This window comes from Austrofundulus limnaeus, unplaced genomic scaffold (genome assembly GCF_001266775.1).
Source record: "Austrofundulus limnaeus strain Quisiro unplaced genomic scaffold, Austrofundulus_limnaeus-1.0 Scaffold9, whole genome shotgun sequence".
In the NCBI taxonomy this organism is placed as follows: domain Eukaryota; kingdom Metazoa; phylum Chordata; class Actinopteri; order Cyprinodontiformes; family Rivulidae; genus Austrofundulus; species Austrofundulus limnaeus.
The window spans coordinates 267,365-294,440 of NW_013952411.1; the positions used below are offsets into that span (position 1 = coordinate 267,365).

The 27,076-nt window shown below is 38.4% G+C and overlaps 1 protein-coding gene across 1 annotated transcript in view; it reads left to right on the plus strand.

Annotated features, from left to right (window-relative positions):
- The window catches only part of hs6st3b (heparan sulfate 6-O-sulfotransferase 3b), a 106,797-nt gene extending 80,276 nt beyond the window's left edge, over window positions 1-26,521 (plus strand). The window contains exon 2 of the mRNA XM_014001220.1: window positions 23,726-26,521. Within this exon, the coding sequence (XP_013856674.1) occupies window positions 23,726-24,473 (748 nt within the window). The 3' untranslated portion in view covers window positions 24,474-26,521. The remainder of the gene's footprint in view (window positions 1-23,725) is intronic.
- Window positions 26,522-27,076: the final 555 nt, after the last annotated feature.

Genomic DNA, 27,076 nt, shown 5'->3' on the forward strand with positions numbered 1-27,076 from the left:
GCTTATTAATTTAAAACAAAACAACATCAATTCAACATACAACAAAAAAATCATAAATTAAATGAAAGGTAGCAGAAGAAAAAATGTATGATTTCTGCCCCTTTTTTTCAAATAAATAAATTCAATCAAAAAAAATCTTCAATTTACAATGTACAAAAAAATTAAAGAAAGACAATAAAGGTTTAATTCCTTCTTGAGTAACAATTCATGCCTTATACCCATACATATTTCTCCAACAAATTTACCTTTATCATTTTCTTAAATATACACAATGATCTGGCATTTTTAACGTCATCTTCCAGATTATTCCATAATTTAATTCCCTGGACTGAAGTACTCTGTTGCTGTGGTCCTGAAAAGGAAAATGTGCTGTTTCAGTCACAGAACTAGAATCTGAGCAGCGTTATGTTTCATTTGCATACATAAACACAGCACTCAGCCAGCAGTTTGTGCAACATTAGTTGATTTTCTGTGGTGAAGTTTTTTGTATTCGCATTGGAGGGAAGATATTTGTTGATGCAATTTTATAATTCTTACTTCTTATTTACATATATTCACATACAAAATTAAATAGTTTTGACCAACTAAAGCAGTTAACAACAAATTGAATTTAAAACAGAATGTCAGAAGCCTACATGAAACCTGACAACATCAGCTAGCATCAATGAGACATGTATTAATGTTAATGAGCAGCTGTGGAGTGAACCAGTCCTAGAAGTGGTTTACTCAAAACTATACATTTTCCAGTCATTTGAAGAACATTTTACTAAATTCATTGGATTAAAACAATTTAAAACCAGTTTATTATCAAGGTAAAATGGTGAAATATCTTTAACCTGTATCATTCTTAGAAATTGCAGTATCTTTATTTTTTACCTTTATGTTACATGGGTGAGAGTTTTGCTGTTTCAGTTCATTATTCATGAAGTGAGCCTATTATATTTACAGTATAAATCACCTTTCTATTCACAGGTAAAGAAACACAGACCGATTTAGTATACAAATAAATAAAGTGGGCATAAAGTAGACTAAATAACGGGCCTTTCTAGCCACAGTCTAACAAACACAGTGTGGCCTAACCTTTAGGAAAACATCAGCTTAAATGAAATTGTAATAGGAATCACTCCTAGCCCAGCAAAAGCAATGTGATCATCCATCATGTTTATTAGTAGCTTGAAATATATATTAAAAATCGCACAGTGGGCTAGTAGGTGTACTGTAATGTTAACCAGGTGTAGCTACAGTCCAGAGACAAACATGCAGCATTGGCTGCAGCTTAAACTGACAGTCTTTCATGAAAACAATAATATTCCTCCATGAAAAACCTGGTTTCCTTCTAAAATAATGGTCTCAAGTTTTATTCTTTCGCCCATTATATTTCTAAACTCCTTCCAAACAATCCATACAGCGGAATTCATGTTCCGTTAGGGCTGGGTATTGTTAAAAGCCTCACAATTCAATTCATTTATAATTCTTTGGGTCACAATTTGATTAAATTTTGGTTAAATTTGATTCAATATTTCTTTGAATGATTTGATATCCTTCCTGATAACAAATAATTTATTAGAGTCCCTGTGGATCATTTTTAAATATTTATTTTCTTGCTTTTTAAATAGAAATGGTGTGCATTAAATTTTTAGAGAAATAAATCATCTGCAAATAAAGTACCAGAACAATAATACTTGTTCTAAATATTGAGTGAAAACACAAAACCTGACAAATTCAAGGCTGAAGTAAAAGAAAAATCCTGAGCCTTAAACATTTTTTGTGGTGGTAATAAGATAAAATCATAACATACTCTTGCCAATCTCTGATAATCTGTGCAAAAATCCACCAGTACATGACAGAATGAACGAGGTAGTGGGGAATTTGCTTCTACATAAGAGCCTGAGGCAAATCAATTGTTCTTAATAATTTTGTGGTTAGCTTGTTTTTTAAACTCAACACAAACTGGCCATTCAAACAACTCTATGTAAAATTGAAAATTTCTGATTTTCACGTAAGAATCTGAAAATAGTTTTAGGGAGAAAACTTTCATTTTAGGAGGAGGAAGGAAACATGTTAAACATGCGTTGGCTGCATAGTCTTGATCATACAAATTTATGTCTTTCTTTGTTGTATTCATGTATCCATTTTGTCTCAGCTCCTCAAGTTTTGTTTTGACCAACTCACATGACACGTCCCACGATTACAGCCGTCCAGCCAGAAACAATTAAAGTTGTTCCGTATTGCTCCCGATCAAAGCTCAAACTGGCTGATTCAGACCATCTTTTGTATCAATTTTAAATTGCAAACAATTAACTGCATTGCATTGCTGAATGGATTACTTTACCCACTCCTATGTTCCTTCATTCAGTGAATGCTCTTACCGAGCAGAACAGCTGATGAGACTCGAGCTATGCATCTGTGATGTGTTCAAGTCCACAGAAAACTCTGATTTTTGTGTGTTAACCACACCGGGTACAGGTTACTGTGTAACTGGCAGAGGTGTGCGCTCTACCAGTGCTTCTAGTTTCAAATTTATTCAATATTTTGGTGAATCCAAGGTTTGAGAATAAAAGTTCTTTACAAAATAGTTATGATACTTTCTTATTTTTAGGGGTGCTGAGTTCAAGGTAATTACCACTGATTGGCWCTGAGTAATATCACAAATTGTTTTTTTTTCCTTTTGCTTTTCTCATCTCAAGTTTGCTAGATTGCATAAGAGCACAACACCCAAGAGTTGTTGTGTAAATAAATGGCAATGAAAGTAATGAATGAAACTTCAATGGACCTGTTGATGTCCTAGTTGTTATTCAGTTGACTATTATGTGGCTACTTGAAGAACACGTAACCTCAGATCTGATCACTCAGTAGGACTTTTATGTCAGGTGTGAAGCTGTAMACTTGTAATCTGATTCCCCAGAATTCATTAGTCTCAAGTCTGAACAGGGCCTTGGTCTGGCACTAAGCCATAAAAAACAAAAGTAGGATTTTTGGAAGGAATGCATATCACAAACCATCGTATGTCCTGATGCATCTCAGTAATCCAGGTAAAAAATCAAAAAGAAAAAAATTGTATAGGTCCTCTGGACGGGTTCTTCTCTAATGAAACGTTTCGTCTCTCCTCCAAGAGGCTTGTTCAGTCTGAGAGTTTCAGGCAAAATTCAGGCTTTTAAGTACTGCTTGCATGTGAATGATACATCACATGGCTATCGTTGACACCACACCTAATTAACACCTATTGTTAACAGGGGTGGAGTGATACTGGCAATAGCCTCACTGTAGGAGGGGGACAACTGAAAACGGAGGCCTCCACCTCTGTTTAATTATGGACGGTCTTTCTTCACAAAAATGGCTTCTTTTACTCCTCTCTCAAACCAACGTTCCTCTCTATCAAGAATGAGAACATCCTCATCTCTGAAAGAGTGACCGCTGGCCTGTAAATGAGTGAAAACTGCAGAGTTCTGGCCATTAGAYGTAGCTCGTCTGTGTTGGGACATTCTTTTGAACAGTGGCTGCTTTGTTTCCCCSATGTATAACTGGTCGCAGTCCTCCTGGCAATTAACAGCATATACAACATTCTCTGTTTGTGCCGGGGCACCGGATCTTTGGGGTGAACCAGCCTTTGCCGTAATGTGTTTTGGGGTTTGAAACCCCACAGATCCGGTTCCCCGGCACAAAAAGAGCAATGTTGTATATGCTGTTAATTGCCAGGAGGACTGTGACCAGTTATACATYGGGGAAACAAAGCAACAAAACGTTGCGAAAAGAAGCATTTCATCAGAGAAGAACCCGTCCAGAAGACCTATACAATTTTTTCTTTTTTTAAGCCATCGTATGTTTTGGTTATTTTTTGGGTTATTGTTGGGGTTGTTCCAAATTGTTTCATGTTTATATTCTGTGTTTTGTGCTATTTGTGTTTAATTCTGTTCCTGTATTCCCCTGTACCACCAGTTTATTTGTCCAGTACTTTTCCATAGTTTCTGCTCTTCTACTCTGCCACGCCCTCCTCTACCTGTTCCCTGTTACCATCAAGCCACCTGTTTCCTATTATCTAATCAGCCCCAGCCTTTTTAACCTCACTCTGACAGTCCATCTGTAGTCTGGCATTGTTTATGCTTCGTACCTTCTCCATGCCCCTCTGTGTTTTCTAGGGTTTTTGTTTTGTAGTTTCTGCTTTTTTCCACCAACTGTTACAGCCATGTTTCATGCCAAAGCTTTAAACAAAGATCCTGCACAATCTGTTAGCCCCAAAGTATGTGCTGGGGATGAATCTCAGCAACTACCACACCAAACTGGAGCTCAACGTCTTTTAAAATGACTGAGTTATATATATTGTTGTGTTTACTAATGTCAGTTAGCTGTGTGAACATCTCCAGGGGTTCATGAGATCTTTTGGTAACAGACAGATGAACACTGACACATAATTGCTAACCATAATGGAAGAGGGTGATAAAAAAAATTGTGCTAATGAATGCAGTGTAAATTATGTATATTCTGTAATTATAAAGAAAAAATAAATGTGGTGTAAAAAATTAGGACCAAGTTTGACAACAGTCAATAATTTTCAGCCTCACTAAACATAACAGATCCAGTTTAAAGCTTGAAATATTTCACCATTTCATAAATATTAAAATATTTGGTTTTTAATGTTTGACTTCTTTTAGCAACTCAACTTAAAGTTTGGAGTTTCAAATGTGAAATCCGAGTGAAGTAAAGCTGTTTGCCCGGAGCACAACTCTAAGGCAGGCTTTAAAGGTCTACTAAAAGCTCTTCTTCCTGACACCACCCTCCAAACTTGTTCGTTTTCAAGCTTGTCGTTTAGCTCCAAAAAAAAAGTACTTAGGGAACTTTTTCACATATATGCTGCCGTATTCCCCGAGAACTGTAAACAGACTTTGAAATGTAAAAACCCCTYCCCCTTTAAATAGCATTTAAGAGTCTTTGATAATCAGAAATACGAGCAACTAAATTTATTATACGTTTGACATGTTTGCTTTTATCTATTGTTTCCGCCACTTTAAAAGCTCAAAATGAAACCATGTTTAGTTTGAAGGGTATTTTTTTGTCCTTTGTTGTGTCTGCTTCTCCTTGTATGGGCACATGTGTGCATGCCGTGTCAAGTGCTTTCAATGCCAGCTTTCTGACAAGTAAATGAAAGGTCCCATCGTTCTTCTTGTTTCTTCCCAGGTGACACTCACTGTCCCCATTCTGTCACCATCAAAAAGCTGAGTACGATGCAGAGAACCTCAAAAATGGTCCATTATGGGCTTCCAGGGGGAGCGCAGACACCATTAAGGAGTGGTATCAGTTACAAATAATGCATGTCTCCGGTCTCATTCTCATCTTGTCTGAGGGAACCGGGACAGCGCAGAAATACATATGCATGTTGGAGACCTTGCTTTCTGAATAATGCTCTCGGTGCTGACGGACCAAAGACATCAGTGAAGACAAGAGGTCGTCAGATRATTCCACCCGAAAGTCTGCCTGAAACAACTGAAACAAGACTACCGTATTGATCTTATGAAGCCAAGCGTCTTTGTTTGCTCCAGGTCGTACAGCAAAGTGTGACTGTCTTTGTTGTTGGCGGGATATGTGAAATCACTGCTCTGAACATAAATGAATAAAGGTCATCAGTTTGCATCCCCTCGCTCGGCCGATAGCAAACCTCATGGTGACTTAAATCAAAGAACTGTCAAAGAACCAGAGGTTTTCATTTGTCCTAATGAGCCACAGTCCTGCTCACAACTGTAAACTTTCTGCAGAACCACAATGCAGAAGAACTGAACTTTAATATACTCAGATTAACTTGTTAAAGCTTTTACTTGGGCAGCGAAAAATGCTTGCCTCGATAATTCTTTGCAGGGCTTGAACTGCATCACATTATCTCCTGTAACAGATTTTATAGGCAGTGTTGATAAGAAAAAAAGCAGCATTCTCATTTCTGTTTAATTAAAATCACAATCGCAGATTTGTTAACTTCTTAGTTGTTATTGCCCTCACTTCCTACAGAAAGAAATCACTAAAACACATTACAGCCTATTACCAGTATGCATGTCTCATTCTGTAAGTACAGCGAGCACAGAGATGTAGTTATTTAATTAAACAGACTTTTAATGTCTGAGAGAATCAGGACTTCACTGATGAGCAGCTCTATGACAGCATATTCTTGAATCACAGTGATTTATAATGAAATGAAAGTAAACAGGAGGGCTCTGGTACCAGCCCTCACACTTTCATGTGCGTGACGATCTTGAGATGTAATCTCAGAACTCCAAAGCCTTACTCTTTTAATGCGAGATGCCATTAGCTTCTGAGGCGTTTATGTCTTTTTAATGAGAGAGCTAAATTGCCTTCATATGCAGTGATTTTTGTGCAAATGAAAGCCTTGCGAGACTATGAATGTCAAACAGACGGCTAAATGTTCCTCGGTACATTGGCGGCCGCGGGCATTAGGATCCACACTGACGACCGCGTGATGAGGCCAAGCACAACGCTCTGCCAGAAAATATCTCCAATATAATGAACGAAATGCAAATGATTTCCAAAGGAAGGGTGGGGATAAAAGTGCGTCGCAAAAAATATACACCGCTCTACCCCCTTTTGATCAAATGACGTCTAGACACCTGCATCCCGCAAAAGACGAGTCCCATGTGATGGAAGGAACATCTCAGAGATCACAGCCAGGTTTGTGACAGTTTTGGCACAGAACATAATGTCAGTTTATTAATACTTACTGTGGATTTTCCAGGAGGAAATATTCCCAGAGCATCTACTGGCTCCATCTACTACCTTTACACTTTGACAGCTACATCAAAATTAAAATTAGGAACAGGTTCTCATCCAGTGGCCTAAAATGCTTTCTTGTGGCAAATAGATAATTATGATGATCAGTGAAGATGTGTGATCTGGCAAAATAATCTACCCGCCTTCTTGCTTTGTGGCAAAAGCTCATCAGTGAACTTTAGAACTGGTCGGTTTCTGATCTAAGCCTGGTTCACATGGCAATGAAAATGTGCCAATCTTTGGCCCGATTTTGCCTTTCTGACAATTTTAAGAATGCCCCCTTTATCGCGGTGTCTCTGAAGACAATCTCATGAGACCATGTGTGGTGTGTAAAGAGTGATTTAGTCAGCTCAGAGGGACACTGAGACCGCTTCGATCCAAATTTGGGAATTTTCAACATGCTGGATTGTCTTGGCCCTTTATTCCAGCATGTGTGGTATTCCCCAAGGACAAACGAGCATGCAGCCTGTTAAATGTGTCATGTAGCCAATCAGAAAGCAAAGTGATGGAAACTCAAAGGGAAATACAAAAATACAGAAGACCAAACAACTGCCATGACACACTAGAAAGCCTGGTGGACATCAAGACATACAGTACAAACTACCGCCATTGCTTCTTCCTTGTCTGTCATGTTTATTTACTATAAAATCATGTTTGAACTCGGTAAGATTTTACATCTTAGCTGAATGTGAGAGAAATCTGTTCATCTTTGGTGTGTTGTCTTTGCTGTGTGGCTGTACTCAAAACACTGTAGGACCAACACTGTTATATTTACGATTCTTTACCGTCATGTGTTGGGTTCTTCTGGTTTGGAAAATAGGCCGAAAATTTTGAAATCTTGCCGTGTGAACCATCAGGTCCCACAAATCTATGGTCTAAATTAACCCGAATCCTTAAAGAGTAACTAAACCCAAAACATTTTTTGCAGATAATGTGTCTAAATTGTGCTTAAAGGATATTATTTTAATATTTATATGTTAATTTTGACATTTTGTGTAAATTTGTTTCATTCTGCCATATTTTGTCTCAAATTGTCTTGGTGCTGTCCTACTGCAGTTGAATTTTCCTGTTGGTTAAGATTGTACATGCTTACATCACATGCAGCTCTCGGTTCAAGTATAAAAGCTTCTTTCTCAGACACGCCCCTGCAGCGAGTCAGGAGTTGGAGTAGTGAGCGGTGCTTTGAGCATTAGCTCATGTTAGCAATGAATCTGCTAACATCACTTTACCATTCAGGAGCTGCACCCATTCTGTCCTCTATTGCCGCGATAGCACCAGCTTCATGCATCGCTGAGTCAGCGCCTTGAGTCGATCCAGTAAGGCTCTGACGTACACATTAATGTCCTCTAGCACAGAGGTTCTTAAACTGGGGTCCCAGGACTCCCAGGAGTTCGCGAGCCATGTCTTGGGGGTCCTCAAAAAATTTCAATAATTTGCTAATTTGGTTTTTATTTTTAAAATGCATCTGGGGAACAATACATTAGTAAATCAAACATACACATACTAAACCAAACAAAACATAATACCCCCATGGTGTTTGGGGGTTAAAATAAATTATTTTTAAATCAGCATGGGGTTTATGAGAGCGTTCCTGGAAATGTTTCACACTTGTAAGGAGTCCCCAGATCCAAAAAGTTTGATAACTGCTTCGGACTACAGATTGAAGTTTGAGTTAGCAAGTCAGCTGCTAACAGGTAGAAATACACTAAAAAACTATCAAGACCCTTGTTGGTAATTTTCAGATAGTTTGATTTAGATTTCTGTGGAAAGGATATAAACAAAATTGTATTTGTTGTAGAAAGCTTGAAAGAAAGATATTAATTCTGACTTCATTGAAAAACAAATTCTGGTCTGAGTGCAGTCAGGAACAAAGTGGATTGCTGTCACCTTACAACAGCTTCAATCTCAAGAAATGTATTGTAGTTTATTCAAATGCTATTTTTTGGGCTTTTACATCGCTGTCAGTTTTGTTATTCATCAGAAATCTGACGATATTCTGGCTGAAAATGCCTCAGGCTGTATCAAAATCGCTAGAGGTGCTGCTTTTCTTATTTAAGTTTGCGAATAACCAGAGCATTCTACATTAATTACTGTGGAATACAAAATTAAACTGCAATTTTTTTGTGACTGAAGCCATTTAGTTTGGTCTGGGCCCTGCTTAATCTAAAAATTTGCTCAGTTCAGTCAAAATCAAACCTTATATTTCCAAACTGAGTTAATTCGTAGAGAAAACACTCTTGGTAGTTATTTGCATGTCCTTTGAATATTTGACATATTAATTGCTTAGAACAGCACTACATTGCGCTCTTGGCTCCTTTTCTGCCCTAAAACAAACAAAATAACTTGAATCAAAATTTCTTGCTCTTTTGCACTTTTTGGTGTTAGCAGGTCCTGCTTGACTGCTGGTCCAGTGGTTCCTTGAGCAGCTACAGTAATCTCTGCTGAGTTCCCACAGGAGTTCTCTTCATTGCAGTTTTGTTGCAAACTGTTTTATTTGGAGCCAATATAAATGTGCTTCAACCACTTGTCTTTTTGGTTCTCTCTATTTTTTAGCTTTACTCCACAGTTTAAATTTCTTTAGAGTTGCACTACAGGGATCCTGATTATCACAAGTGGTACTTGTASCATAGTTTAAAAACCTTGGTTCTAATGAAATAAGTCTAGGGATACAAATGCAAGTGCTGCTGCTAATTCTGCTAACCAGTGATCAGTAAGAATGAAGGAGTATCTTCAATCTTACTGTTCTCAACATGGAGGGTGATGCATGTCTTCTGGCTGCAAAGCTGAACTCACCCATGACCATAGTTTTCACTTTATACTAATTTCAATATAAACTATAAGACATCTGATCTCGCTGACATGGTGACATGTTCTTTTTCACATGGACATTTTATACTCAAAGAAACAGATTCAGAAGTTCCGTTAAGCCTTCTCACCATATAAACTACATGGCAACAGCGAGATTGGCAATGTTTATTTTCGATGATGGAGTTGGAGGAGGAGCTTTTATATAATAAGGGCGGCCCACCCTCCTAAGAATCAACCNCACACACACACACACACACACACATTTCATAAAGTTGAGGAATTGTAATACATTTTGACTGTTTTTTAACCACAAGTTTCAGTATTTTCTCATATATAAGTGAAATATTGCGTTGCAGATGATAAATCCTTATTATTTCTGCCTCCTGTTGTACATCGCACATGCAACCATAGTTGTATTTTTCACGTTGTACGAGGAAAAACTTTTTTATTCTCATCAACGTAGATGAAAAATAGGATTTGGACGCTTTCTTGCACTTCAGCCCATCTTGCTAATTCAACAAGCCTCATCTGTGGGTGAGCAGCGGATTATTTTCAGCAACATACAGAAGCTCACTTGTATGGCAGGCCATTTGAACATAAARTATGCTTCACCACCTATGTTCCAGATATTTAAAAATGGTTTATGACTAAACATACCATACCATGGTATAACTTATGCAAATTAAATTGCAGACATTTTCATGTGCTGTACTTTTATTGTTAAAAGGTGCACACTCTGAATAAATATTTCTGTAGTTGATCATCATTTTGTGTTCAGAAAGCCCCTCTTCCCAAGGCCAATACTCTAGGGGAAACACTAGAATTTGTCACGAACACGTCCACTATTTTCAACAGACGGTGCAGAATCATGTCTCTAGGTTGTCAAGCTGAGGTGCACTCACTCCTTCTCAACACAGAGCCGCCTGTGTCTCCACACTGTCTCCTCCGTTCACAACAGTTCTTTCTCCTTTCACGAGTTCTTTCGCTATCTTTCTAAGTTTAGCTGGAACTTTTGTAAAGATGTCTGTATTTTCTCCACCAAACACAGACACAACGTTCTGACCAATTACACAAGTCTTGGTGCATACCATGTAAGAAACTAAGAGCTTGAGGTCTCAGGGATGATACAATAAAATAAAAGACGCAGTTTTCACTACGTCACTACATCAGACTGACACAACTGCAGCTCTTCTCATCAAGTATAAACAAGGCCCGGGGGGCTTTTTTACTGTAGTATTTCTAGAAGCATGCTTTTAATATCTAAAAATAGTTTGTTGGTTWGTCATAGCCTCTTTTCTTTTAAGAACAGTCTTCAGACATGGTTCTGAAATGGTGCCACACGTATCATCGATGGTGTGCAAGCTCCCTCTAATGGTACGCAGAAGAAATCTGGATATCTTCAAACTTCTTCTTATTCAGATATCATACCATACCTGTGCTGTGTCAAGCTGCACTGACATTAAAATCTTTAAACCTGGATTCTGAACTCTGTGTTGACACCTCGGTGCATCTAATCAGAGTCACACACAGATACAGTAGTGTTTGTGTGTGTGTATCCATCCGTCAGTAATTCAAAGATCTGCAGCTTGAAGTTTTTTTATTTTTATTTTTCTTATATTGTATTTAGGTTTCTTAACAAATTTATTATTAGTTCAAAGCTATTTGGGGTGCATTTTTGCATCTTTTGATGAGCCTAAATATCTAATAATAGACTCACCATGGGAGAAATCTGCTCTAATGATTTGTGACTTCACAGTCAGAGCAAAGGCTCAAGATTTTAACCTGTAGACATGATGATGAAACAGCTGTTTGTCACAGCCTTCCTGTGAGTGTAATGTTTAATTAGGTGATTATAATGCAACATTATACCAGGCTTGTCTTGTGAATGATTCAAACCATCATTAACTTAGTGACCACAGCACATCCAATCAACTCTAAAATCTACCATTTCCTGTTTTTGAGGTTTATTTTTTACATTTGACTCTTCTTGCCTGTGTTTTCTGTATTTTATTTGTGTTCAGTTTATTTGTCTTCATGTTTCTGACATTTCCCAGTGTTTGCCATCGTTTGTTTTTTTTTTCTCCTTCCGCTCCTGCCCCACCCACTCTCACCTGTCCCCATTCGTCATCATGTCAGGTGTTTCCACAATCATTAGCCCCGATCCATATGACCATGAACTTTATTGCCACTCTCCTTCCTCAAGTCATTTTGTGCCTTTCTGCATCTGATCTTCAGCTTTTATAAGTTTAAGCTGCCATGACAGTATTTTGTTTTTGTTAAAAAATGTTTTATTTTATTTTAATTTTTTTATGTGATCTCCTTTGTGTTCAGTCTGCGTTCCTGGGTCCAAACTCATATGATCGTGACAAACAAATAAAAAAATAAACTCACCATGCAGTGTCCTGCAAAACAGTCTCTATAATAAACTCCAACAAACAAACCTTTTTATTGAAAAGGATTCTGATAAACAATTCATTTTCACTTTTGGCCAAAAAATGAACAAAAACAAAAAGCTATATCTTCAGAAAATTAATACAGAAGTGTTTTTGATGCACACTGTRTTTAGTGCTGTTCAAATGCAGTTTGATGCACAATACTGATGTTAGAGTCAGACATTAATGAGGGATATCTTGTTAGCAAAATATCTCATGAACCAGTAGACAGACTTTTATTGAAATTCAGAAAGTAACTTTTGGGAGTACACAACAGATATAGAGTCAACTTGATTCAATAAGGCCGTCACAGTTAAACTTAACACAAAAAGCAAGTTATGCATTTCTTCAAGGATAGCTACTTTGGAATTTTAAATACTTAACAATTGCTAAAAAAAATTTAAGGACAACATTTTCTGCTGAACTGAACCCAAATGAACATTTAGCCATGTCTGCTCTCAGCATCTCTTTTAWTTTTTTCCCTCTTTACATTAGTTTGATGATATGAGAAGGTTGTAAATGTGGCCATCCCAGTAATGCCTATAACACCTGCCCGCAAAGTTTTAAAGCTTACATTCTGTTAAACTACACAGATGAAATAGAACGRGATTCAATAAATTTTAAATTTCAAGTTTTACTAAAAAAACTAAGAATTACAAGCTCTTTGTGAAGCTTAATGGCTGCTGGGTTTTTCAAAACTTGTTACATGCATTTGTAATTGCACTATTTGTGTGGCGGGCAAAAAGAAGGCAGATAAAATCATGTTTTGTAGGTTTTGGAAATAATCTATCAGAGGAGCTCAAAGTGAGCTGTTCTCTAATCTAAAGTAAAGATAAACATGAAAGCCTGACAACATTTGTCCCTGGGACCACAGCAGGGAGGTTGATAAAATCCAATAAAGGATTGCAGAAGATTACCTTAAACTCCTTTCTTTCTTTTCTCGTTTTTTTTCCCAAGGCTGGAATTTTAAACGTCATGTGACAACTATAAGTAATTTCTCTCTCTCTAACAGAAGARTTATAAGTGGCAAATCACAATATTGTGGGCCTTTTCAGACATTTAACCTTCAGCTGAAATTGTTTTGAATTGAAAGAGGATTTAATCATGATTACCGTCCTGCTCATTATTATTTTTCCTACAATAAATTGTTTCTGTGGTATATATAAACTGCCCTCAACTCCAAAACACATCACACAATCGAAGTCCTGTTAGTAAGGAAATTATGTTCATACTGTGTGTGTGTGTGTGTGTGTGAGTGTGTGTGAGTGTGTGAGCTCTTGGGACATCTCCCTGAGATCTGATGTATTTCGCTGAGGGCAGTGCCACTGGCGTACTCATATTCCCACTAAAGCCAGTAGTTGAGTGCAAGGAGCTGACGTGATCTTTGATCAGGTTTGCTGCTCGGATCATGTTAAAGTAACAGAGGACAAACACCAACAGGTTAGCTTTTTAGGTCTGTTAACTGCATGTACAACACTTAACCCCTGAGTCCTGAGCTTGATAGACCAGGTTTGGGACAGGGTAACTGGGAAAGGTATGATCTGGTAGGAGCCAGCACCACTGATTTATTTATGCCAAGATAGCTGCCCTTTCCTATCCTGGTTTTTAAATTGTTGTTTTTTTGTTTGGAGGTAAGTCTCTCCAAGGCACTGTTGACACAGTATTTGAGGTAAAAATAAAAATAATAATAATAATAAATATGTATGTGTGAGTGTGTGTGTGTGTGTGCGTGTACTGCCTACAGCGCTGCCATTGGCAGTATCACTCCACCCCCTGTTAACAATAGGTATTAATTAGGTGCGAACGATGTGATGTGAGTATCAGTCACCTGGAGGCAGGACTCAAAAGTCTGAATTTTGCCTGAAACTCTCAGACTGAAGAAGTCTCTTGGAAGAGAGACGAAACGTTTCATTGGAGAAGAACCCGTCYAGAAGACCTATACAAATTTTTTCCTTTTGATTTTTTACCTGGATTACTGAGATGCATCAGGACATAATCAAAAATGTGATATTATCTTATAATAAACATGTTATAAAGTCTTAAGAAGTTTTTATAAAACATCACTTCTGACAAGACAGGAGCCAGTAACGTCTTTTTTTATTTATTGTTGTTTACAGCTTAACTGTATTATCAAATGTTTATTGCTCATTTATAAAAGTAAACTTTTTCACAAAATTTCACCACCAKTAAATAATATCACTGTCCTTAAATAGGTTGCAAGGTCAAATATGTTATCCATTCATATTTTCCTAATTGGTCTCCTCGCAAGATTTTGGATGTTTTATTAGTAGAATCCTGAAAATACCTGTAAGTATTTGAAATTGTTCTCACTAGCAGAACCAGATTGGCACTATGTTGMCTTTGAAACTCATTGGTGTTTGTCATGACAAGGATTCCCCCTGAATCACGAGTACCTGGAAGAAAAACGACGACGCAGAGAATGAAGGAAGTCGTGATCGACCACACGGAGTTCTTCAAACAGAGAGCAGCCGAGCGACGACATGCCGCACAACAAGAGACAGAACACAAAAGACACRAGGAGACGTTGACGAGTAAATCAGCAGCGTGATTAATGTGACAACCTTTAAGAAAAGGTTATGGATCCGGGGGGAACTCTGCTGTCTGAGAGATATTAAGAGGAAGCAGAGCTGAGAAAAGGGCAGGAGTCAAGCGAGGTGTTAAATTACAGAAATGCTCCATTTAATTGGGTTACTGTGTCTTCAGGAGACTTCTCCTGGAAACATTCTCCTTGATGTTTTCCCTCTTGAGTGATGATGCTGAATATTGCACATGACTGTCATTCATTTAGAAGAATACTGTTATATTATTATTAACTTTAAGCCAATTCTCACCCACCAGTCATGCATCACAAGTCTTTTCTTACTGTAATGCCTGCAAGTTTACGSTTCTCTAAGAAGAAATGCTGTTTAAAACAACTAAACAATGRCACATTTCCGGAAGTATTGAGCAAYGAGYGATTCATCTTATGAGTCTTCTTAAAAGCGCCTTTCAGAAACATTAAATATGAGTAATGTTGGGAAATCTACAGAGTGTTTTTGGTTTCCCTTCATTAAACTGAGCCTTTTCTCTGAAAGACACTAGAAGCTTCCTGGACTTGTAAATAAAATTGCAAAAAAAGAAAAAAAAAAGGTTCTGTAGTGACTTTATCTCGCTGTTTATTTTTTTGCATAGCAATTATTTTCTTGATAGCCATTTTTAAAGGTTTGTTCCATCCTTTGTACCAGGATTGACATGTGGCATAGGCAGTTCAGGCAAATGCTAAGGGCATTGTCCAACTAGGGGGTGCCACAAATGGACCAAAAATTATTTTATAACTTTTTTATCAGAGTACGATTTATTTAGGCTGTATAATATTCCCTGGTTACTCACATTTATGAAGGTAATTGGTTCTRTGGGTATCTCAGCCTGCTTTACCATATGGATGTTATGTGATACAGAGGATATTTTGTGATATCAAATGATGCAATCAAGACAAACTCCTGCTCAGTGTGTAAATAGTAAAAAAAATAAGGATAATAGAAGTTTAAATTATGATCTCAGAAAAAGTTCAGGTTAAAGTCTGGTTTTCAGTGTATACCTTCATAATATACTATTTGTTGATTTTAAAAGATAAAACAATTTAACTTGGCATGTGTTCAGTATTTAATTTGGTGAGTGAGTGAAATTTGAACTATCGTCATCTTATGTTGAAAGCTGATACCTGATGTAGTCTTGAAACTAATGCTTTGTATAATTGCCATCAAGCAATTTGTTAGCGCTTGGAGCACGTTTGCGATGACAATCATCCACTTGGATATCAAATTTGATTTCAGTATCGATGAAAATGACTGGCTCATAGTAATTTTTTTGAGTTTGTCAGTCAGAAAACACAGTAAACAGGCTCCAGCTGCTTCATCCTCCATGTTTTTCTGGCGTGTAACACACTACATCCCAACATCAGTCAGTCCCTTTGTTGTTCTGGGACTTGCTCTGTCTTTACTTATTTACTTCTCCCTGTGCCAGCCTCTCCTCTGAACAACTTTTTGATGAGTTCTCCAGTATATATTGTTTTTGCTTGTCCTAGTGCACCCTCGAGCACCTGCCGCAACAATCTAACACCCACCATGGCTGTCTTGATGTATGAATATAGTTTGTCTCCGTCAGAGCAGCAGGAGCTCAGGCTGAAGGGGCAGTTTTACTTTTAGCACTCTGTAATCAAAGAGAAGAAGTGGCTGAGATGGTATCATTAGAGCTAATTACAGGTTATTAGTAGACAGTTGTTTCCTACACTGACTTTTTGCTAGGCATAAAATATGGGTCTTCCTCCTTTTCTTCATGTTGCATAGATTTAAGAGATATTCCAGGAAAATTCCAGTGTTTAAATACAAGACAGCTTTCGGGAAGCCTATTCTTTGAAGGAAAACACATCACCCACTTCTTTTCATGCCAGAGTTTTAAACAAAGAAAAGGTTGTGATGACAGAGTTGGTCAAACCTTGAAAGTGAATTTCTCCATAATCCTTTATGAGATTTCAYTGGAGCTGTTAGCACTCAAAGTACGTGTTGCGGATGACTGTCAGCAACAACCACAGCTAATTTTGGCTCAGCATTGGTAAAATTGAGTTATATCTGTTTTTAGTGAGATTTCTGTGGTGGTCATCTTGAATTGAGTAGAATGTAAAAGTTGATGAGTTTTAGCTGTACATCCAGTCATTTATTTCTGAGTTTGACTAAAAATCTCGTGGTTCATGAGACAAACAAGGTTGACGCCAATAATTAAAACTAAAGATTTATGCAAAGACAAGTTTGTCACACTTGGACTATGTGTTGGGAATAACTCTCAGCGACGACTCCAAGATTTAGCTTCACGTTTGTAAAAATTATCTGATTTGGAGCCAATTTTTGCTAAATTTATCAAGCTGTGGTGGCCATTTTGTATTTACTACAGACAGACATACATTATTGCCTTCAATAATGATTAAAACTAAGGAATCCAAAACATCCTAAAACACCCTAACCAGGGACAAATAAACCAGAGCTTATCTGACAAACCTAAAAGAAAACCAAAACCAGAACATAATCTCAAATCGGACCATGTTTTTAGACGTTTTTGTCTTCCTGTTTTTGTTGGGCACTTAAATAAAAGATGACCTGGGGAATAAATCAGTGGACTGCATCAAAAGAATGATGTAATGCTTGTAATTTTACATTAAATTGTCTCTAAAGCTTAACTATCTTCTCCACCTGACAGAAAATCAAACCATTGCTTAGCTGTCGCTCCAAATTTCCAAAACAAATCAAKCATACTTGCTTGTATTTATCAAACTTCTTCCGTAGCCATCAAATGTTTCTGTTTGAATTCTGAGCTTCGGTTAATTCTTCCATCTTCAACCCTTACTTTCTATTTTTAACCATACTTTTAAAATTCATCACTCGTCTCTGTTTAATGGCTCCTGTTTAGCTGTGCTCCAGTGCTGCTGCTTAGAGATGTGTATTCTGGGACAGAATGAGCAGCAAAATGCCTCCTATCTATTATTGATCTGTGATTAACTAGCAGGGCTCCAGACTTTGTCACATGAAAAAAAGCTTGCAGGAACTTGGCAGAGGACCTTTGTCGCTGCCCTCCCAAATAACACAAGCTGCGCTTCATCTCGAACAAACTGGAGCGCAGCCCTGCCAGTGTGAACTTTTCTTCCAGCCTTTCGTAGTGAGTGTGAAATGACTGCAGGGGTGGTGATAACGGAGGCCAGAAGTAAAAGGATCCTGTCAACGTATCCCCTCCCAACCCCCTTCAGCAGCTATCCTTGTCACTCAGGGAAAGCCTCCTCGAGACAGCTCCATAGACTCTCTGATCCTGATGTATTTTGACACTGATGGCGCATACGTCTGACCTTTGGGCTGTCGAGTGCTCTCGAACATCGCCCGTGTTTATGTCCCCGGTTTAACAAGGATGGATCTGCAGCCAACCAACTCCACGAGCAAGTGCCAGGATGCAGCTACTGCTGGCTGAGCTGTAATCACAGCCTGTTGTCTGAATCGCACCGGAGCACATTTCAATGYCATTCCTGTTGGGACAAATTTGAGACTTTTTCTTTTTTGTCTTTTTGTGCTTTAGTCCACCTAAACGAAGCATCTTTACAACATTAATGAGACTCAAAAGCATATTTTTTTTGAAAATGACTGGCTACTTTTCTTTGACGCAAAAAAACCATGTAGTTCCAGGAAATTTCAAAAAGCTGTGAAAATTTCAAAGCATTAGGAGAAGTGATTAAGAGCATCATAAAAAAATTATTGTTCAGATCTTTTGAAGTGGAAATCATTTTGAACTGCTAATGTTTTATCTGTTGTGGAGAGTTTTTAATGACCTCATTTTACAGAAACTGACTTTACTTGTGATGTACAGTAACACAGATTTCCTTTCTGATTCTGATACTCAGGCTGGTATTGGCGATACAGATCCGATACTGATACATTGCACAAATACACCTAATGTGTCTGGTAAATATAAAAAAATAGTGTATTTCAAATCACAGCTTCATAAAGAATACAAAACATCAGGGGTCAGATTTATAAAGGATTGCGTGGAAACCATACTAAAAGTGAACGTACGGCCAAAAGGAGAAAATGACGTACGTACGCCAAACAAAAATCATTCGGATTTATAAAACCGCACGTACGCATGTTTCTGCACACCTTTCATTCATAGATCACAGCTGCACCTCAGAAACTGCGCACAAGGTCCCGCCTCAGGTTCTACCCTCTACACGCCCACATTCAACCATAAACAGTCAATGCAAAGTACCTCATGAATGTTAAGATGTATTTAAATCAGTCAGCTGATCAATGTCAAAAGAAGCGATTGGTTCAGACACGCTCTGTCGTGCGTCTGGAGAATGACAGGTGCTGACTGACAACTGCTCACGTGAGCAGAATGTCTGTAATTGACACAGATTTTCCCTCATTTTGCAGGTTTAAAAACATTTAGAGTAATCTAATGATTTTATCAAAAACATCTTCAAATTAATTTTCTCTCAGGGCCTGCAGGACGATAAAAACAATAAATAAAATTAAGTTAGAAATAGGTTCACCACTCTTCTCACCCATCCTCCCCCTCCTGCCTGCTCTGTTATCTTCAGCTCTCCTCACCCGCTAACATCCCCACAGCCACATGCGCGTCAGAAATACGGACTTTAAAAAGTGAACTTTTATAACATCCACACTGGCGAGGGGCATGCCTTGTGCGAGTACCCAAAGCGTGACTTTTGCTGTCATTCTGTTGAAATGTCTCTTGTCGGGGAGGGACCTGTAGGTCAGGGTCRTCTGAGGAGGAAGGAGATGGATGGAGATGTGTGAACTTACATTTAAGATTTAAGTTTTTTTTATTTCAAAGGGCCTTACGGCTCAGCAGCAGAAGCATAAATAATACTGTTAAGAAAGCTGATGACAAAGTTGGATAAAGATTTTRGTCTGATTATGTAGTGAAATTAAATATCTGACTGTGATCATTACACAGTGTGGCTCTAATTCCTCACTTCACCATCTGTGTTGCAGCTTCCCGTCTCCAAAATGAGCGTACGCATGGGTCAGAGCTGGCATGAGGCACTGCACATTTTCACGTCAAGTTTGGATTTTATAAATCACAACCTTGGCATGAAAAGTGGCKTACGCAAGTTTCTGGGTTCCTTTTGAGCGTACGCAAGCTTTATAAATCCGACCCCAGAGCATTTTATTTATTCATTTTAACTTCAGAAGTACGTATGTTGATGTAGAGTCCTCATTTACAATATAGCTGAGTTAATGCAGCAGAAAAAACAGATATAAGCATTCAAAATATGTGAAAAAGACATTTTAAACAATTTTAAAAATGAAGTAAAATAATAAAACAATTCAAATAAATTATTAAAGAAAACATGAAACTATTGAACATGTAACATCTACAGACTGTCAAACAGGTAGAATAAAAAGTAGTACCCACCCACCTTGTATGATTTAGAAGAGATTACAATGGTTTAGTTTCTTTCCACTGTGTTTCTATGTATTATATACATTACCTAAAATACTAAATTATCAAAGTATCAAAACTTTGATTTTATAAACTACTTTGAAGCATAAATATTTAGTATTGGTGGATATTTATGATTGGATTAACAAGCTAAAGTTTAGCTCAAATATTACCAAACTGAACTCCTCTTGTCTCCAAACAACTCCAGTTTAAATTGTTTTTTAGCCTTTCAAATAAATGTTCTATAAACCTGTATTTTCTGTGGTTCTTTACATAGAATTCTGTGGTTGTTTGCCAGCGTCTGTTCAATTCCTGCACTATGATTGTTTTTTTCATTTGCTTTACAAAAACATTTGAAGAGGGAGTCATGTCTCTTTTGACTTTCAGTAGTATATAATATTGAAAGTGAATTTTAATTTTAAAGTTAAAATTATACAATTAATAATTATATAATTATAATACTTTCAATATTTGCCAGGAGAACATACCCACATAGCAGACAGGTGTGGGCCAGATCTGGCATAAAAAGTGGTTTGGCACTGTTTTTAAGATAGCATGCCTTAACTGACCCAGTTGTAGTTTGATTTATGTGGTGCTGGACCATGTATGGACCACCTCTGGAAAACCACATCTGGGCCACCAAAGGGCGGCCTGTATCCGGACCGAGTGTCATGTTTGCATTGTGTGGGCCGAAACTGGGCTAGACAAATTTTGCTATGTGGATACGGATCTGGGGAACATAGGTATCAGGAAATATAGGGATGACCCCCTACTGGTGCCGCCTAATAGCATTTTTCAGCTATTTTTTTTTCAGCTGGAGTTACTGTGTAGTGTAATTGTACAAAACTTTTCACATAAAACTTCGGTTTTAGCTGCACTCTGACTAGCTGTTATCTCAGTCAATCTGTCCAAATTTAAGCCCTTCTCCAAAGTAAGGTTGCTCCAAAAGCTATCAAGAGCAGAAAAGATGCAAATTGTTCACATCTTTTCTATGGAATGCTTTTTTTTAAAAGACCAAAGTAGTCCTTTTAATGCGCTTGAATCCACAAAGTAAAATCTGTGATAGTTTTTTTTTTCAGTTTTGCATTTGAGAATATTTTATCACTGAATGAAATCCTCAAGCGTAAAACCGCAGAGTCTCTGTGTGCACTTTTTATACATAAAGATATTTTTTATCCTTAGGTAAGACTCTGAATGTTTGCTGTGTTGAAAGCTCTGAAGCTGCACAGAGCAGCTTTAGAGTCAGGGGGATCTCAGCACCGCACTTTACCAACTCACACTGTTCTCTGGGGTGCTTGCATCATTCAATATTTATATGGAACGCACAAAAGACACCCTCTTAGGGGAGGTTTACCTGGCCATCACCTGTCCAGACTCTGTGTTCCCTCAAGAAATGCCTTCAGCTTTCATGCGCAGGGAGGCTGTTTGCGTGAGATGTCAATCCTGAAGCACAATAACAACTTCCACGTAATTTAAAAATGTCTTGAGTTGGATTTTTACGCTGTTTTAGTGACASGATGATTATTTCTTGGATGACTAACTCAGCATCTGACAGAATTTTTGAAAACTCAGCTTTTGGATTAAAAGTATCTGACAAAACCAACTCCGAAAATATGAAAAACATTTTTAAGATTTTACAACTTAACAAAAAGTCTATATAGAAACCTTGCAAAATATGGAAAAAATTGTGGCAAGGAAAGTTGTTTTTATTAAACAACTGTGAAACTGATATTTTATTCATTATAGTGGATGCTGTATTTATTGTTGCATTAAAAAAAGAATGATTGATTTAAAAATTGCTGTAGAAACGGAGTTGTTTGAACAGAAGGCATCTGAATTTCTAAAATAAGTTTTGAAGACATTTCACAGAAACGGCATCGTTGGACTCATAGAGAGTTCCAGCCTTTACGCTCTTGTGCAGTCGTCACATCTTGAGAGGCGTTGAGGTTCACACAGGTTTCACTACACCAAAAAATTACATTTAGTGTCACCTGTGAGTTGTTTACTCAACCAGCCACAATGTCAGGTGTTGTGGTCCAGGGACAAGAGATAATCGGAGCAGAAGAAGTCTTTTACGGCAGATTTTGAAACAGAGAAGGTATCTCACTCTGATTTATTTGTTAGGGACTAGTTTGAATGAGAAACTCTTTTCCAAAGTCTTAAATTTTCATTTTGAATTCCACTGCATTACAGGTGATTTTTGCCTTTAATTATGCAAGGAATTTGTATACATTTACCCCCTTYCCCCAAAAAGAGTTTATTAAACTGCATTAAGAGTATGAGATGAGTTCCAGATTAAGCTTTTATCACAATACAATCTTATATTGATTTGTTTGGTTGTTTCTCTATGACAAGTCTGTCATGATTTATGATTGTGTTAGATGGGCATATATCAATCCACATCGAGCATATGCTGACAWTCTGGATCAATGTTTTCATTTTGCCTTGATGTAATCAAATCATTAATCATTTAATTGATATATTGATGCAAATTCATGTGTTGTTACGCCCCAGTCCACATGTGACAAAAATCAAAACCATTGCAAATGCAATGAGTRTCACCAGCAGCAGCCTGCTGACACTCATTAAAGGTGAAACTACCCATCCATGCATTATCTTTTACTCTGTTTTTCCTGTTTTTCCTTCCATGGTCACAGGGGGTCATCGGTGCCCATATCCAGCAGTCAGTGTGTGAGGGGCGGGGTACACCTTGGACAAGTCACAAGTCCATCACAGGGTCACATGGAGACAACTTAGAGACAACTTTGCGTTTTTGGCCTGTGGGAGAAAACCCACACATGCACAGATAGAACATGTAAACTCCGCCCAGACAGGTCCCCCGGCCGGGATCCGCTGAGAGGCGACAGTTAACTGTGCCACCGTGTCGCCAAGGTGAAACTAAAAGGCTTGAAATACTCAACCAATCAAAAGTGATCTCACCACCATGTTCATCAAGCCCCACCCCAAAGTTTCAGTTTCAATTTGTTTCAGAAGAATACCTTCTTATTAAAATGTTTTCTAAGGTCAGATTCCTCTTTTCCAGTGTTTGCCCCAGATTCATGCAGTCAAAAGCGGGGGGCCTAGACAAAACTCCCCTACCCCTGCTTCACAGCTCTACTCTCTCCATATGAGTGGTAAAATGTCTAGACTGACTAAAAGATAGATATGTTTTGTGGTCTTTTATTTCCTTATACATAAGAAACACATCTCTGGGTTTGATTGAAAATGAATGCCTCCATTTTGGTTTTTCTTTCTTTTCTAAAAGATCATTTGTCAATACTAAAAAGCTATTTTAATGTATTTTCTTTCTTGTGGGCAACCAGTGAGACTCCAAGTTTAAAAAGCCACAGGTTTGATGCACAACAGTTAGAATCTCTTAAATGTTTAACAATGTTTTAGATGTAGCTGATTTGGTTTTTCTCACCTTCTCTATGGCTGTGAATCACAGCTATGTCTTCATGCCCAGTTACTCTGTGTTCTGCAGGTGAGAGCAACCTGTGCAATGGAAACAGTCATAGTTCAGATTAGGAAATCCGCTGCTCTGGTGTTCACAATCCAAGAGCAACTAATAATCTCATTTGTGAGACTTTCAGTTTTCCATTTAGGATTCAACCTTAAAGTCTCACATGAAGACAAAGCTCACTATCTGTCAGGGCAGCCCCTCAGTGATGGAGATGCACTCACAACTTTCTAAATGTGTGTTGTTTTGGCTGCAGGAACTTCTACTACATCACCATGCTGCGCGACCCAGTCTCCCGCTACCTGAGTGAGTGGAAACACGTCCAGAGAGGAGCCACGTGGAAGACAGCCCTCCACATGTGCGACGGACGCTCGCCCACCCAGGAYGAGCTGCCCACCTGCTACAGCGGTGACGACTGGTCCGGAGTGCCCCTGGAAGACTTCATGAACTGCCCGTCCAACCTGGCCAACAACCGCCAGGTCCGCATGCTGGCCGACCTGAGCCTGGTGGGCTGCTACAACCTGTCCTCCATGAACGAGAGCCAGCGCAACCACATCCTCCTGAGCAGCGCCATGAGCAACTTGAAGAACATGGCCTTCTACGGGCTGACCGAGTTCCAGCGCAAGACGCAGTACCTGTTCGAGCGGACGTTCAGCCTGCGCTTTATCGCCGCCTTCACGCAGATCAACAGCACGCGGGCGGCCAACGTGGACCTGAGCGAGGCCGTGCGCAGGTGCATCGAGAAGCTCAACTTCCTGGACGTGCAGCTGTACGAATACGCCAAGGACCTGTTCCTCCAGCGGTTCCAGTTCTCCCGCCAGAGGGAGCACCAGGAGGTGCGCTTGAAGAGGCGCGAAGAGAGACGCTGGTTGAGGGAGCAGGGCAGGCCGTGGCCATCCAAACGCAGGGCCAGCGGGACCAGAGAAGGAGGCTCCCAGAAGGAAGCGGACAGTGACTTGTCGACCACCACGGAGGACTACACGAGCCAAGTGGCCCGTTGGTGAGATCYCAGCAGCAGAGGGCAAAACGAGAGGAGTTGGTGGAAATTCCTCGCAGACATTTTGCATCTTTGTGTCTCACCATTAATGTGTCTTGCATCTATCTGTTTTGTCTGCTTTAATCTGATCTGGTGCTTTTTCTTTATTTAAAAAAAGGCCATCTTTTTGTCTTTCAGCAGCTCTCGTGTCTTATTTTATTTATTCAAACTGTTGCCTTAGTTATTTTAGAYCTGTAAAAGAACAGTAAATGAAGTAGCTAGTAAAGTGTATAAAAATTTGCTCTAACTTGCATTGATTTTGGATTTTTCACAGCCAGTTTGTGAACGTCATTGAAAATTATCATCTCTGTTCCGATCGTTCTCACTCCAGCAGCATTGTGTTTTTCAAAGGACCTTTATAAATYAATGCAAACGAAATCCTTCAATGTTGGTTTTTAAGCCAAAAGGTTGGGTTTTTCATGTTAATCTGCAATGTGGTTAAAGATGAAGCAGCGAAATTTTAATGTGGCCAAGATTTGTACTTAAATAAGTAAGTTTTGGGTTCCTGAACTTAACCTGTTAGCTTCAGTGCAATTAACCAAACACTGAATGAAGCAAAGTGTTAATAAATGACGTGGTACATTATAGTACTGCTTCACTGGAACGCTGGCGCTGAGTCAGATATTTCCCAGGACTGCAGACGACTTGGGGATGAGAGCGAGCTGCAACGTCACAAACTCTAAAACATTATTATCTTGAAGTTGTGGTGRAACTGATTGCATGTCACACATACACAATATATTTACAAAAGCTGGGAGTGATTTCTTAATGATGTGCTGCACAGCCTGAATAAAGCAGCATTAAAATGTTTTTAAGCCTTTTTTCTTTTTCATAAACCAACACTTCAGTTTCTCTCCRCCTTAAAATTGGATGTTATAAAGATCATTAAAATTTAGGGGTTTTTAAGAGAAAAAAATATAGATTTTTTTTCTTAAACTGCATTTGTTCAAGGCTTTTTATGCATCTCCAGCTTCATTTTTGAGGGTAAATCTTTCCTGATTGGTTACTCAGGCAGATGGTCTCTGATAGTTTCACTTGTCATAAAAAAGCAGCTGCTTGGTTTAAAATTAAAGCAATATTTCTCTTCCTTTTCCATGAGAGTTAGATTAATATTTTACCTACTGTAGATGGCACTTGCAGTGACCTTTGTTTGGAGGAATAGAATTTAATTCTGACAGGTGATCGACTAAAACTAGTATCTCATTTGGCTGCAGCCATTGGTGCCAAACTGAAAATGGCATTTGCAAAATGTTTGCGAGGGTTTCTCAATTCCCTTGCGATCCAAGAGGGTCTGATAGCAAAAGAAAAGTTRCCGGGCTGCATAGAGATCTCACTTTTAAATGATGCAGCTTTCTGGGTTTTTTAACATTCTTGCAGGAGCGGTGTGATTAAAAATGTGCACTCCTGCAAAAACTTTGGCTGCGGTTTTTTTTTTTTTTTATTATTATTATTTTTTTGCAACTTATTTGTCAAATCACTGAGACTGGCAGCAATTTTACAAAATTCTGCTACTATTTAAAAAAAAGTTGTTTTCAGGAGGCACCCATCCACTTCCACTTTGGCTCCACTTGAACTCTATTTGTCCAAATTGTGGTTGTTTAAAGAGCTATCTACAACAGGTAAGATGTTAATTGTTTACAGTCTTTCCACATTCCAATTTTAAAGATCTATTGCTTTTAAAGTAGAAGAAAAAAATCAGCCCTAGACTATTAGACTTTCTTTGTTTTTCTTTCTTAGTAAAACAATATCCTGATATGAACACAGATCCATAATAAACACAATGTATACTATGTGTACTTTTTTTAATTTAAAGCAAACAAAGCTTTCTTTAAAGCTTGCATGCATTATTTTTTGTGCGATRTTTTGCAGACCTTAAACACCTCTTTTAAAGGCAACACCAGGACAGCAGTGTGGCATTATGTTAAACGGAATAACTTCATTCTTTTCATGTACATTTTGTCAAGCATTGTATCYGTTGTGAAGAAGAAAAAAAGTTAATTAAAATGTTTGAAAAAATTGTCTGTATTTTCTTTCTGAAAGACTTGCATGTTGACGTGACTGGTGTGTGTTTGGACTGTGAGTCTATCAGCATTCCCTGCATGAATCCCGTCACACTGGTTGCTCTTTACATATTTGTAGAGCTGACGGCAACTGCATCGTGGGCAACGAGAAGGCGCCGACAAACACCAGCAGAGTGCCAGGATTCAAAGAGGAGCCTCGGAGCAGAGAGCCGAGAAGAAGAAAACGTTTCTGTCACTTCTCTGTGCCTGATAGTTCCCAGTCCCTCAAAGCTTGTTTTTCATCTGCTTTTAAAGCCTTTTAGTGCTTCTTCTTCTTCTTCTTCTTTTTACGTCTCTTATCTCATGTTCTCTCACAACACATGCATATCAAATAAAGTGTTCCCTAAATGTCAGCACTGAGGCCAGATAGCTGCTACAAATACTAATGCAGTTTGTCAAATTCCTACTTATTTCCTGTCTGATTGGTCTTACTCATGAAACATCTCACACACACACAGTTTGGTTTAATCTCATTCAGTCTTGTTTGGATGAGTCATTGAGTCGCCGCAGT